The 14,126-nt window shown below is 41.8% G+C and overlaps 1 protein-coding gene across 2 annotated transcripts in view; it reads left to right on the top strand.

Annotated features, from left to right (window-relative positions):
* Window positions 1-13,563, top strand: part of RYK (receptor like tyrosine kinase) — a 44,251-nt gene extending 30,688 nt beyond the window's left edge. For both annotated transcript variants that reach the window (XM_056849304.1, XM_056849303.1), the window contains exons 10-15: window positions 497-566; window positions 3,101-3,233; window positions 6,435-6,544; window positions 8,701-8,860; window positions 11,416-11,552; window positions 13,110-13,563. In XM_056849304.1, coding sequence (XP_056705282.1) covers window positions 497-566; window positions 3,101-3,233; window positions 6,435-6,544; window positions 8,701-8,860; window positions 11,416-11,552; window positions 13,110-13,221 — 722 coding nt within the window. In that variant the 3' untranslated portion in view covers window positions 13,222-13,563. The remainder of the gene's footprint in view (window positions 1-496; window positions 567-3,100; window positions 3,234-6,434; window positions 6,545-8,700; window positions 8,861-11,415; window positions 11,553-13,109) is intronic.
* Window positions 13,564-14,126: the final 563 nt, after the last annotated feature.

Raw genomic sequence — 14,126 nt, 5'->3', positions numbered from 1 at the left:
ACTTAAGGTTCATTGGCCTGGTAGCTCCCCTTTGTTCTTGGCTTGTGCTTAAACTTAGAAGTGCGGGAAAGTTGTCTGAAGAAAAGTAAGTATGATGTGGCATGTAGTTTCTCGCACATCTTAATATCCTACACAACCCAGGACTCCATATCAGGCATATGGGCAAGAAAGGACCTGGGAGGGAGAGTGAGGGCTTGGCGTGGTGCTCTAAGGCTTGTGGGCCTTGGGGAATACTTTTATAGTATACTCAAGGCCCAGAGAATTTCCCTGCAAGAGTGCCCATAGAAGAAGTTACGCAATGGTTTTGAGCTGAAGTTAGGTTAAACTAGTGTCTAAAATCACTGGCAGGTGTAGGTCACTGTGAGAATCCCAGTAAAAGGTGTTATACTAGAGGCTTAAGGCTTTGCCTAGGATTGACTTTACCTGTTCATCAATTTATTCATTTGCTTTTCTATTGTGGTTGCAAAATTGCTTTTAAAAACATTTGACTTTTTAGATCAAGCCTCAGAAGTTCAAGTGACAATGATGTTGACAGAAAGCTGTAAACTCAGAGGCCTTCATCACAGGTTAGCACTATTACGTCCTTAAGATGAAAATGAAGTCATTTTTATTTATTTTGGGAGTAAGGGGGGGCAGCAGTTAATGAAAGCAGGTTTTGTTTTCTTCTGTAAAAATGCCTCTCTGAATTAGTACTTTGCCACAGGGTATGGTGGTGGCAGCTACTGGTTTTTCCAGCTTTCAAAGAGGATTAGACAAATACATGAAAGATGGATCTATCGGTTATTAACAGTAAGTCTGTACTCAGCATCAGCATGCCTCTGAAAGCAGTTGCTGTAGGGCAGGAGCAGGGGTGGTACATTGCCTTCATGTCATACTCGTAAGCTTCCTTTGGTCTGATTCCACTGGGTTGCTCTGATGTTTGTTCTTTAGGCCACAGAAGTGGCAGAATATCAAGCTTTGAGCTCTGTTGCCTTTTCACATGCATACATCCAAATTTGGAGGGTGGGGAATTGAGTATTAGTGTTAGCCAAGAATTATAGAAGTTCGCAGAATGCAAGTTTCAGTCATTAGTCTTACATGAAATGATCCCATACTTATCTCACCTGTGTGATCCTTCTCACTGTAGAGCCATTTCTCTGGCCAGATTTAATGTTTTGCCATCTGTGCTACTTGAAGGCAGATTTCGGAAAATTCCTCTGTCTGACAGGCTTTGCACTTGTGGCAACAATTGTATTGAAACAGTTGCTCATGTCTTATTTTATTGTAGTTTATACATAGAATCTCGTAACGAACTTTTAAGCTCCCTGTTGGTTAATAGACAGAAAGTCTCCGATTCTTTTAACGTTTCCTATTTATTGAACAATCGTTCGCCCATATATTGGAGACGGTGGCAGTTTTTAAAGTTTGTTTTAAAAGCCCGCCAAACGCTTAATTAGATGGCAGTAACAAACAGCGCCATTTGAGGTAACTGTCTTTTAACTATGCCATAAAGGGCACTTTTTAATATCTCAGTTCCTTTTGTACCCTTTTTGTATTATGTTTTTATGCCAATAAAGGAATGATGATGATGATGATGATGACATAAAATGACAGGTGCAGTTGTCCTAAACAAGTCGGGCCCCTCCATCAAAAGTGAAGCAGACTCTATTAAGCCAAAATCAACCTTGAAAATTCTGTCCATCCTACTATCTTAAGCAGCTACTGTATTTACTCAAATGCAAGACTAGGTTTTTTCCAGGTATGCCATTTAAAAATGGTATGTGTCTTAAATTCACATACAAGTTAATTATGTTCACATCTTTTTGTGCAAACTTTTTTTTGTGGGGTCATCTTACCTTCAAGGTTGTCTTCCTTTTGAGTAAATACTGTACTATTAGTAGATATTATCTTGTTGTAAAGTGTTAACTGAGAATGGGTAAGGTCTTTCAGCTAGTTGGTAAGGAGAAGAGAATGTTCAGATATCCTTTCACTTCTGTGGCATGCTGTCTTGGATAAAGAGCACATGGGGTTTTTCACTTTCCTCATTGTAAATATTTGTAGAATGAGCTAGGGAAATAACATACTGTGCTTTTAAGATGTAAGTACTTTATTAAAAATACTGAGCAATTACTTTTTGTTATTAATGTGTGCTTTACCTTGAAAACAAGTAATAAGTTAAGGCATTTGTCCCCTGACCTTTTACTCAATTATTTGTTTTAATGGAATCATAAAACATTTGCCAGTCCTCTGAGTGTCCCCACCATCACACTAGCCTTGTTAAACACCTGGATAGAGACTTTCATTTAAAAAAAAACAAAAAATCATCATATCAACTTCTCTTGCATTTTAAAAAGTCTATCAAATAGTACATTTGAGAGCAGTACGATACAGTTTGGGGCATAGGTGGGGGGATTGATCCCTGCTCAATCACCTAGCTTGCTGGGTGACATTGAACCAGTAAGCCGAAATCTCCTCAAAGAGTCATTGTGAATCAAAAAGATCAAATCTACTAATCGCATTCCAGAGGAATGCATAACCAAGGTGATTATGCAGAGTACTTTAAAATGGTTAGAACAAACTTTTTAAGGCATAACTGAAGAGAGGATGGAACAACAAAAATTTTACATGATGCACTGGCTGTGTATTCATTGACAACATGGCATAGCGGTGAGAGTGTCTGACTAGCATCTGGGAGACCCAGATCCCAATCCCCATTCATCCATGAAACTTGCTTGGTGACCTTGGAATAGGCCCTCTCGTAACCTACCTCGCAGGGATGCAACAGGTTTGTGAGAATAGAATTGAAGAGGGGGGCAACCATGGATGCTGCTCTGAGCTCCTAGAAGGAAGGGCGGGATAAAAATGTACTAAGTAAATGAATAAACAGTTGTCCTAATTAATATTACGCTGAAGCCGCAGCCCATTTTCACACCAAAAAAAGAGACCTGTAGATGTAAAAAATCTAGGAAATATTTGCAGTTTGGATGAGGGGAATTTGCTTACCAGTCACTAGTATAGGGCACATCTGAGGGGAGCGTATGTAAAGTGAGGTTACCGGTTATTGGTTGTGAGTGACTATCAAGCAAAGCAACCAACCAACCAGAACTATTACTTCTTTCAGAAATCTGCTTCCTATCACCCATGTTTGTATAGAAGAAGGAGAAAAACCCATGGTGCTGTTGCCTTACATGAACTGGGGGAACCTCAAGCTGTTTTTGCGGCAGTGCAAACTAGTAGAAGCAAACAATCCTCAGGTAAGAAGTTGCAAATTTCAAATAGTTCGCCATTGCCTCTTAGTATTTAAACGGTCGAGCATACAGTGACTTAGTAAGGGATGGATCTTTATAAAGAATTTATTATGCTATAAAGCCTTTTGCAAAAGAAATATGCTTCTTGTTTTTTGGAAAGGTGCTACCATTAGTAATTAAGTATAAGCATGGTATTATTTGAAGAATTAGATTTGGATCCTCTGTAGCATGAGTGGACCTATGCTATGTCAAATGGGTTCCCCCCCCCCCAAAGTTCTACCTTAATAGGTAAGTGGAGCCCCCAGGAACATCATGGGGTCATACTGAGGCAAGAAATAGGCCCAAACCAGCCCGTCCCTCTTACATGAGTGGAAAGGGCATCTGGGATCCAAGCTTCTGAAAATAGTGTAACAGTGGCAGAATTGAAGCAGTGGGAGCTACCCTAATGTTTTCTGTCTTGCTAGGACAGCGTTTCAGAGTTATACTGAAACTGAATGTGGGTGTGCACAGGGGGAGGGGGTGAAAATTGACTTTTTGCTCTCTGTTTTCTAGAATGCATGCAGGAGAAAAATATTAAAAGCCACATGACAAAATGTGGGTTCTGTTATTGGGCAAGTCATTAGTATAAAACCAAACGATGCCACACTTAAATGAAAAAAAATTCTCAAATAAAACTGAGCAACATTTTATTGCACGTTTGAATAAAACTTGGGTGGAGGATGCATATGTAACAGTTTCATTGGCTGAATCACTTCCAAAGAACGTTAATCTTGCTCATAATAGTTGGGTAACTTTAAAAGATCTGTCTACTTCATACATTATGTATGTACGTTATATATCAAGTTTTGTAAGACTGTCATCATATTAATCTTGAGTCATTTCAACACGGTCACTTCGCAGACTACACCTGGAGCCTATGCAAAACTGTTTTCTAAATATCTTACCTGTCCAGTAAAGCAGTATTCTAGCAGGTTGCAGCCATGATTAAAACTTTTTTTGCTGTCAAGTCGCAGCTGACTGATGGCAATCCTTTAGGGCATTCATGGCAAGAGATGTTCAGAGGTGGTTCTCCATTGCCTTCCTCTATGTATGTGGGTGGTCTCCCGTCCAATTATTAACCAGGGCTGACCCTGCTTAGCTTCCGAGGTCTGGCAAGATTGGACTAGCCTAGGCTATCCAGGTCAGGGTGATTAAAACAATATTGAATTCAATATGCTGGGGTTTGGACTATTTTTTAGATTGAAGTTGTGCAACATAGACGGCTGCAATAAGGAGGAGGAAGTGGGCAAAATTCACCCCCGCCCCCACACACCAGCAGATAGTCTTGTGGAGTCAACACTGGTGAAAAAGCTAGAAGCTCCTCTTCATCTCATGGCAGGCCCCCGTCTCTCTCTCTTTTATTTTTTTTTTTTGGCCAAGTGTCCCCCCAGCCTGCATCATCTGTACAGCCCAAAAGGGGGTGATGTAGGGAGGAGGTTGCAGGAATAGATTTGCTTTGGTGAGTGCCTTTCACTCGTTCCTCATAGGTGTGCTCTTGTTTAACTTGAAGTCTCATAAGCTATTTCACAGTTAACACACCACTTTAAGCCTTTGTGGGTTCTGGAAACTTCTGTCCTAAAACATGAAAGTGTTGTGGAAAACTCCATGTGTTCAGTACTTGGGGTGCTAATCTTTGAAGTGCATTATATAAATAACTTGCTCCTACATTCTCTTCCTTCCAGAGGATGATTCTTCAGCATTGAATTCTCTGTCTTCCATGTGAAACATTTTCTAACCACAAAGTGATAGTTAAAAACCTATGCCAAGTACCGATTTACCGTATCATATTGTAGGGAAGTTTCAGTCTGAGTGTGTTTAAAGACTCTTTAGAGTCAGTGTTCTTTTCTGTTTCTCCCAGAGCAGATGCTGTTCTTTTTTTGACATTGATCCTCTAAACTCCGCAAAGAATTTTCGGCGCAATATAGCTTATGTCATCTGATATCAATGTATTTCATTATAGTTTGTTAATGTGCCCCTGAACTGGAATGTTACCTCTTTCTAGACAGGATGCTGTAGGCCTGGGAACAGTGCAATTCTGCATCAGAAACAGCTTTACTTTAATGATACTGCTCATGTAGCCAATCCAACCTTGAACAGTGTCACACTGAGATTGAAACTAAAGCGAAAGGAACCATATATTTTCATATTTGTTTATAAATAGATATCTAGATAACCAATAAAATAATTAATTTTTTAAATTTCATTGACTGGGAAAGAAACTTGGCAACTTCCAATGTAATATTAAAATCCACCCCTGCTAAAAGGACCCTCAGATTAGCCAGACAGGATCCCGAATAAAATATTTTATCTGTCAGTTTCTGGCCTCATTGAGCAGGGCACAACTAAATAAAGAATGCTGAAGAATATCTATTTGGCTAGAACCACCCTGACATACTCATTCAGAGTATGGAACCCTATTTAAACGACCCATTAGCTCCCCTGATAGAATGGCATTTAACCTAGCCAACATGTGTCTATCGTGGGACTGTCAGGAAGTCAAAATACGTTGGAAGAGATTGCGGCAGATTTAAACCTAGGCATAAAGGTGAACATACTCTATGTGCTCTTATTATAGTACTTCTAAAATCCAGTTAATCAGAAACAGCTGAAATATAACGTCTGTAAAATTTAACAAATGTGCATTTTTTAATAACTTGAATTCTTTCTCTTAGTCATATTGAAGGGAAAAGAGCTATGCAGGGTGACTAAAGCCAAACCCTTTGTTTTGGCATTTGAGGTTGCCAGATATTTTCCCATACATTTTCAAGCCTTTGTCCCCAGCATGGGAGCTAGAAAATTGGCTTGGTAGTTGACAAAGTCCAGCATCCAGAGAATTCTGCACCTAGTTCATGTTGTCTATGCCTTGCCAGAAGAATGCAAGTCCTTCATTCAGTTAGTTGTACTGAAGAAACACATTTTTCTAGTCTCCTCCCACTTGAAAGGCAATGGAGACAAATTTTGTTCTTCATCTTCTCCACTAAAATAGCAAATACACACTGAGATTTGGAGCTCCGGTGTTCAAAGAACCTTGTGTTTTGGCACAAACTCCAACAGCTTTTCATTGTACTGGAAAAAACACTACCTTGTACTTTGGACAGGTAGATAATATTGACCAAATTATGGGTTTATACGCCAAACAAATTTTTAATTGTTACCATCTTTCTATAGGCAATTTCACAACAAGATCTTGTACATATGGCTATTCAGATTGCCTGCGGAATGAGCTACTTGGCTAGAAGGGAGGTCATTCACAAAGATCTGGCTGCTAGAAACTGTGTGTAAGTACTGCAGTACATCTGAAGTCACTCTGTGTCCATTCAGTGGATGTACTGTAAAGCACCCTGCTGTTTGTTCTGTGTTCTAACCACCATCTTCCATTACAAGCTTGTAGCTGCACCCTTCGTGTGTGTGTGTAAACCACTGTCTTCCATCACAAGCTTGTAGCTGCATTCTTGTGTGTGTATTATCAGCCAAAGCTGTATGTTGCGCCTGTCCCTGTTTTTCCCACCATGTATTTCCTGGGACCTGTCACAACTACTCTTACGTCCTAACCTTAAGGAGTTACACATGCTTGCGCATCATCCAGGCAGAAAGCAGTTCTCTTGTTAGTTGAGCTCTTTGAATGTATCCTTTGTGACGATAAAGTGATTGCAAAGCAGTTCTTGACAATGATGGAACTAGTATTTGTATTTCAGAAGTGTAAACCAAATTTAACAGAGCTTTTAAAAGCTTCAGATTCACAACTGACTTATGGTGACCCCGTAGGGTTTCCAAGGCAAGAGACTAACAGAGGTGGTTTGCCAGTGCCTTCCTCTGCATAGCGACCCTGGAATTCTTTGGCGGTCTCCCATCCAAATACTAACCAGAGCCTACCCATCTTAGCTTTGGAGAACTGATGAAATCGAGCTAGCCTGGGCCATCCAAGTCAGGGCACACCCATTTTACACAGGTGTAGATGCAGCATGGCAAAGGGATGCTTACAGAGAATGTTATAACTTGCAGTATCCGTACTGCAGCCATTAAGTTGGCGCAAAGAATCAGCTGGTGAGACAGATGTTGGCCATCATCAATAGGCTTCAAGTCACCAAGTGGTAACAAGATAAAATGTGTATTTCCCTTACACATTATCATAAAATTGCAGTTATAGTCTTTGCTTTGCTGATGGACCTGCAAGCAGCCTGATAACGGCAACAAGAAATAAACTACCACCACCACCCCAGTGACACAGTAGTTCAATACTGCTGAGCCCTGGGGCTATATTGGTTATCTTCCTACTCACCTAGGACTGAACTTTAGCTCTCGAGTACTATTACACGATTGCACTGACCGTACAGGCTTGGAACCTGTTCGCCTAGTCTGAACCAGGGTAGCATAAAGTTGGGGGGGGGGGCAGCACAGGGAAGGAGAGATAAATAGTGTATGAGAGTATGTAGGAAGTGAAATTGAGGCTGGGGAATGCACCTCTCATGGCAAGCAACCACTACTTTTAATTCCATTCCTCATTCAGTGCTGTCATTCCAGCCAGCATCCTAGCAGCAGCATTCTGCACCAGTTGAAGTTTCTGAATGCTTCGCAAGAGCAGCCCTATGCAGAGCGCATTGCAGTAATCTAATCTAGATGTAACCAGGCCATGCACCACAGCAGGCAGAGTGCAACCCCATCCATGACAGTGGACACTTTAATTCCCAGGTCAGAGCTTTTCCCCACCAGTAGTACTACCATCTTTTCAGGATTAAGCTGCAGTTTATTCGCCTGCATCCATTCCAGAGCTGCCTCCAGGCACCGGTTTAGGGTTTCTATAGCCTCCCTGGGTTCATAGAACCATAGAGTTGGAAGGGGCCATACAGGCCATACAACCCTCTGCTTAATACAGGATCAGCCTAGAGCATCCCTGACAAGTGTTTGTCCAGCCTCTGCTTAAAAGACTGCAAGTGTCATCCAAATATTTACAAACACTGATCTGCATGCCTGGGGAGTCTACTAACATGCATAGGGACAGTCGAGTTTTCCATTAGGAGTGATGATGGCGGTGATAAAGCCAGTTCCCAACATTACACCCTACTCTGTTGTGACCAAGAAACAGAATGCAGACTCCTATGCTCATATGGGTTGGCTTGATGAATGAGTTGGGCCACCAAAGCAGGCTTAGCCACCACCACATAGGTGAGCCACCTTGAAAATATTTTTTGGCACAGAGGTGGGGTGTTTGTTCTTTAATGGTTACTTCTTTGTCAGTGAGGGCTGGGCTACCTTGCAGTCTTCCTTGGTGGTCTCCTATCCCAGTACCGACCCTGCTTAGCTTCCGAGATTTGATGAGATGGGGCTATACAATGCTGCCTTCTCTCCATATGACTTAACACCAGTATGTAAATCGTTTTTTGGCCTGTATGTAAATCGTTTATAAGTTCTTGTCTGTATTTATTTCAATATGCAGCATTGATGAGGCACTTCAGGTAAAGATTACAGACAATGCCCTGTCCAGAGATCTGTTTCCCATGGATTACCATTGCCTCGGAGACAATGAAAACAGGCCAGTGCGGTGGATGGCTCTTGAAAGCTTGGTGAACAATGAGTTTTCAGGTGCCAGTGATGTGGTAAGTTATCAGCCAAAGCTGTATGTTGCTCCTGTCCCTGTTTTTCCCACCATGTATTTCCTGGGACATGTCACAACTACTCTTACGTCCTAACCTTAAGGAGTTACACATGCTTGCGCATCATCCAGGCAGAAGGCAGTTCTCTTGTTAGTTGGGCTCTTTAAATGTATCCTTTGTGATGATAAAGTGATTGCCAAAGCAGTTCTTGACAATGATGGAACTAGAAGTTGTATTTCAGAAGTGTAAACCAAATTTAACAGAGCTTTTAAAAGCTTCAGATTTGTACAAGCAAGAACTGGTCAGTAGAAGCTAGAGCGTTCTGCCTTTTTTGCATTGTCTTAGTTTTAGTTGATCAAAGTATTGATGAATGGTCAAGGCATTTCCAGCTTCTTAAACTTTAACTACTTCACCTGTTCAATTTCTTAAACCCATGCATCCAGTTATTTTGTATCCTGCTTCCAGAAGAAAGGAGGAATTGGCTACATATATTTACTAGCTGAAAAGATACTCCTTTGCCTTTGTAGTTACCAGAGGAGACCTCATAACCAGAGTGGATCAAGGCTATGATGTGGTTTAAAGCTGCCTTATATACATTCTGTTATATACATTCTGTTTAAATCGAATTGTAACAAATCAATTTTAAATTAATGTCATTAGTAATTCCCATGCCATTGTCACTATTTCTTGGATCGCACTCTCTAGACCAGTGGTTCTCAACCTAGGGGTCGGGACCCCCAAGGGGGTCGCGAAGTGTTTTCTGGGGGGTCGCCGCCACTGTCCTGGGACAGCCCCCATCCCGGGCTGTCCAGGACTAACCCAGACGCCCTGTAACCCTGATCCGTCCGCGAGGGCAGGGAAGACCCCAAGCAGAGAGGTGAGGAACTGGCTGATCGACAGCCAGAAGGAGCCGGGCTGCAGAGACGCGGCGGCATGCCACCGCACACCAGCTGTAGCCTTGCTGCCCAGCTGAGAGGCGGGCGGGCCAGCCCTGGGCGCGGTCGCACCTGCGCCGGGTGGATGATGCGACAGGATGTGTGGGAGGCCAAGGAAGCTCCCCTGGCTCGGCCAGTTCAGGTCTAGGAGGAGAAGAGGGCGGTCCCCCTTGAGGCCGTTACAGCCACGTTGTTTTTACTTTTAGCCGCGCTCGGGGGGTGGGGCGGGGCGGGAGCTTCAGCCTGGAATCCAAGTGTGCATGTCGGTAGTGTAGGTTCGCTTTTCTGCCCGGAGTCATCAGTTCCGCTCTGGCAAGGCGAAGGGGGAGAGAGTCGAGGTGCATGCGCAGTTCGGGATTTCCCCCTCGAGCGCGCAGGTTCGGTGAGGCGCAGAAGGAGCGGTGACTGGCGGAGGGGAGAAAAAGGCACAAAAAGTCCGAGCGGGATAAGCGGCCCTCGGCTCTTTCCTGGCCCTTCGCTCTCGTGAGGTGATTAAACGGAGCTCCGCTTTGAGGGATAACTGCAGTTCTGTGCACAAGCAGTGTCCCAGTCACAAGAGAGGGGGTTTCCTCGCGAGAGCCCCGGCCTGCTTGGAAGAGTTTTTGGGGAGAGAGGGGAGGACAAGGAACGCAGTGCATGCTCAGAGGCACTCTTTCCTCCGTGCCAGGAAAGGTTGCCACACCACACAGTCATAGCCGCTGCGTAACAGGTGGTAGTACCGTTTGCTTGTTTGTTTTTAACTTTAAAATTTAAAGTAATTATATATATGGAGACCCTGGACTGCCAAAAAACAAATGTGTTTTCTTTATCCTATTGAAAATGTCATTTATGCAAATTTATGCAAATATATGCAAATGTGACGACGGTCACAGGTTACTTGGCAATTGTAAAAGGGGGTCGCGACTCGAAAAAGGTTGAGAACCACTGCTCTAGACATTCAGGTTGAAACAGTGGGAGGTTCTCCTGTTAAGCTAATGCATTTAGTGGTGCTAATGAAATGCTGAATGGGATTAGATTAATTTGGACAGTATTAATAGCACTATTAGTATCAAAATCGTTCACTGGAATTTGTTAATTCAGAGAGAACTTAGTTGTTTTTAGGAAATAATTGTGTTAAATGTGGCTACTTTTACTTACCGGTAAATAGAAAACTCATTCACACCAAAATATTATCTGTACTAAATTATTATCGTGTTTAATAAAGATGATACTTTTTTTGAGTGCATATTTATTTTTGAGCTAAAAATCTGCCATAAAGCTCACTTGGTAATGTTACAAAATGCGTACTCCACAAATATCACCTGTGTGTGTATGTAAATACTTCAAATTAAGAGAGAGCATGTATATTTGCTGCTTGGGAGATCATAATGCCTGCGTACAAAACAGCATTATTTGAAGTAAACTCTAATAGTAGAGTAATCATAGTAGTAGGGGACTAACAGTCCTGTTTATACCACAGCAGTTGTAAGAATTTAGATATTTGTGTGTAAAATATTTATATGAATAATATATGAAAAGCGAGGGTGTGCCTTTTAAATATTTGCATATAATTGATATTTCTGGGAGAGAATGGAAACAACACTTCTAAATACAGCCAGTTATTCTTTGGAATATTCTTTCCAGTGGTCTTTTGGAGTGACCTTGTGGGAACTGATGACATTAGGACAAACTCCGTATGTTGATATCGACCCCTTTGAGATGGCTGCCTATCTAAAAGATGGATACAGAATAGCTCAGCCTATCAACTGTCCTGATGAACTGTAAGTGGTGACTAAATAGATTGTTTGGTTTCACAAGACTACTGCTGTTTCCCATTACACTGAGGTAGTATAAAGATAATCAACAAGAATTACTCAGATTGTGTTTTGAAAAATAGTACTACATTCCTATAAGCTTTTCTCTGTGCTTGGAGTCAAAATGTGAGATGGAATGATAACTTTGGCTGAACTGAGATGTTGTGAGTCTGAGAGCAGAGGTTTACAACTAAATATTGTTAAACCTCTCTTTGATTAATATTTCCCCCAAAATAGACTCCACATGCCACAGAGTGAATTCTTCTTTCCATATACTGTGGTTTCTCCATTCTGTGTTTCCTGACCGATTCTTTGGAGAAGGATAGATGGAATAGTGATATGTATATTGTCGAAGGCTTTCATGGTCAATTGGTTCTTGTAGGTTATCTGGGCTGTGTAACCGTGGTCTTATTCCAAGACACACGGTCTTATTCCAAGACATTGAAAGACTGGACAATTCTACCAACTATTTTGTCAGATTGCACAGAGAAGCCATTGAAATTCATAAACATCAGCACAACTTTAACAGAAAAGAGGAGAGTTTAAGAATGAATAAGGCTTGGCTTCCTGTCCTGAAAACCTCCAGACTAACGAAGACTACAGTCCACTATAGCCATGCGGATTAGCCTTGGATTCCACATGTTAACAGATCACTTCAGGATACAATGGTTCCACATTAACATACCACACCCTCATTAGCACATTATCTTGATACTTACAGGACAATGATTTGCACATTACCTTTAATACTTTGCAGGACAATGACTCCGCTCAAACCCAACCCCCTTCTGACTATATATTACTCTTCCTACACACTTGACACTGAGAGACACTGTCCTTCAGTGTTACTCCTCTGAAGATGCCTGCCACAGCTGCTGGCAAAATGTCAAGAAAATACTAAGACCACGGTTACACAGCCCAGATAACCTACAAGAACCAGTGATATGTATGGTCAGCAGAAGTATTGAATGGATCCGATGTCAGCCTTTATGATTTGATTGCTTTCCCCACAATGCACTGTGGGGCCTTTCAGTAGGCAGATGGATCATATCTCTTTGCCTCATGACAAGAGGTAGATACAGAGACAAGGGAAACAAATTGATTCTGTGCTGCTTTATTACTGACGGCTGTGACCACAAAGAATGAGAGGCAAAGGTTGTACTATCCATGACACCTAAGCATGCTTAAATGTTTGACTCTCCCCCCCCCCCCATTCTTCTCTTTATGCTGAGGAATACTAAAGAAACCCTTTAAAACCATTGCAACCTAAGAAGGATCATGTTACACGTATGCACTCAGTGTAATTGAATCAGTTGTTGCTCTTTGCTAATAAAGGAAGAGCCAAGTAAAACAATGGTGGCTGTAATTTGAGAAGCGTTGGATTTGTATCAGGAGGGAAGGAGATCCAGACCCTACAGGAATGAATTAGTCACAAATGTTGACCTTAGAACTGTCACTGCAGGGAAGCAGCAGAGGGATGACCTTGTGACGAGCTTCCTGACCATTGCTTGCTTTATCTTGCAGATTTGCTGTGATGGCTTGTTGTTGGGCACTAGATCCGGAGGAGAGACCCAAATTTCAGCAGTTGGTGCAGTGCCTCACAGAATTCCACGCAGCATTGGGAGCCTACGTCTGACACCAGCCGCACACACCATCTCTGCACTATTTACCAGGGGACAGTGGGTTCACTTAACAGCAAAAAGGCATCATTGGGCGGATCTGTTTATACCCGCTGAAACCTCCATCCCAAACTCATTATGTGGAAGTAAGTTCCACGGATTTCAGTGGAAGGTCCACATAGTATGGTTAGGAATCAGGAAGCCAAGGTATGAAGCCAGCAACACTAGCAGAAGAATTTCTTTCAAAATCACTGTGCCTTAAAATAATCTGGCATTTTTGTACGACTAGATTCTATTCTGCGTATCACTTGTGTTGAAAGCAAGACATTTTAATTCCCACCAGAATTCCTCGAATGTAGTTACCATAGTCAGGAATTTGATTAATTTTAGCATTCTTAAAGATGATGCAAACTTAATTTCAGAGGTGCTTGAATTGGCAGTTATGGGGGGTACTTGTGTGTAAAACTGAACCAACAAATAATTTTTCCTTATCCCACCCCCAAAATGTTAGTGTTGCCATATCAAATATTTAAATTGATTTGACTGGTTTTGGTGTTCAGATTTGTAGTGTATCTGGAATAGCCTTTTTTTTAGTATCAATTGACTTTCTTTAGCGACGACAGCACAATATGGTTGGAACCACGAGTGGCCTTTTATTATGTTTTAATCCCATTTTTCAATAGCAGATCTTAGGGGGGAAACTTGGGTGCATTATCCACCCTTTAAGACAACAGTCAGGTAAAACTGGTTCATGTTTACCTCATTCACAGCATTAATAATACAGAACCTCTTATTGTGCAGACAGGATGTTCCAAATGGTAAAAGTGCCACAGCAGCCCATGTATTAGGAATCTTTCACTATGGACTGTAGAATTCAGTTTTTCTTGTTTAAAAGGTACTGGTTTGTGTTTAGGATTTTTTA

Source organism: Euleptes europaea, chromosome 5 (assembly GCF_029931775.1).
Source record: "Euleptes europaea isolate rEulEur1 chromosome 5, rEulEur1.hap1, whole genome shotgun sequence".
NCBI lineage: Eukaryota > Metazoa > Chordata > Lepidosauria > Squamata > Sphaerodactylidae > Euleptes > Euleptes europaea.
Note: the sequence above shows the minus strand (reverse complement) of the source record. Positions and strands in the feature narration are given on the sequence as shown.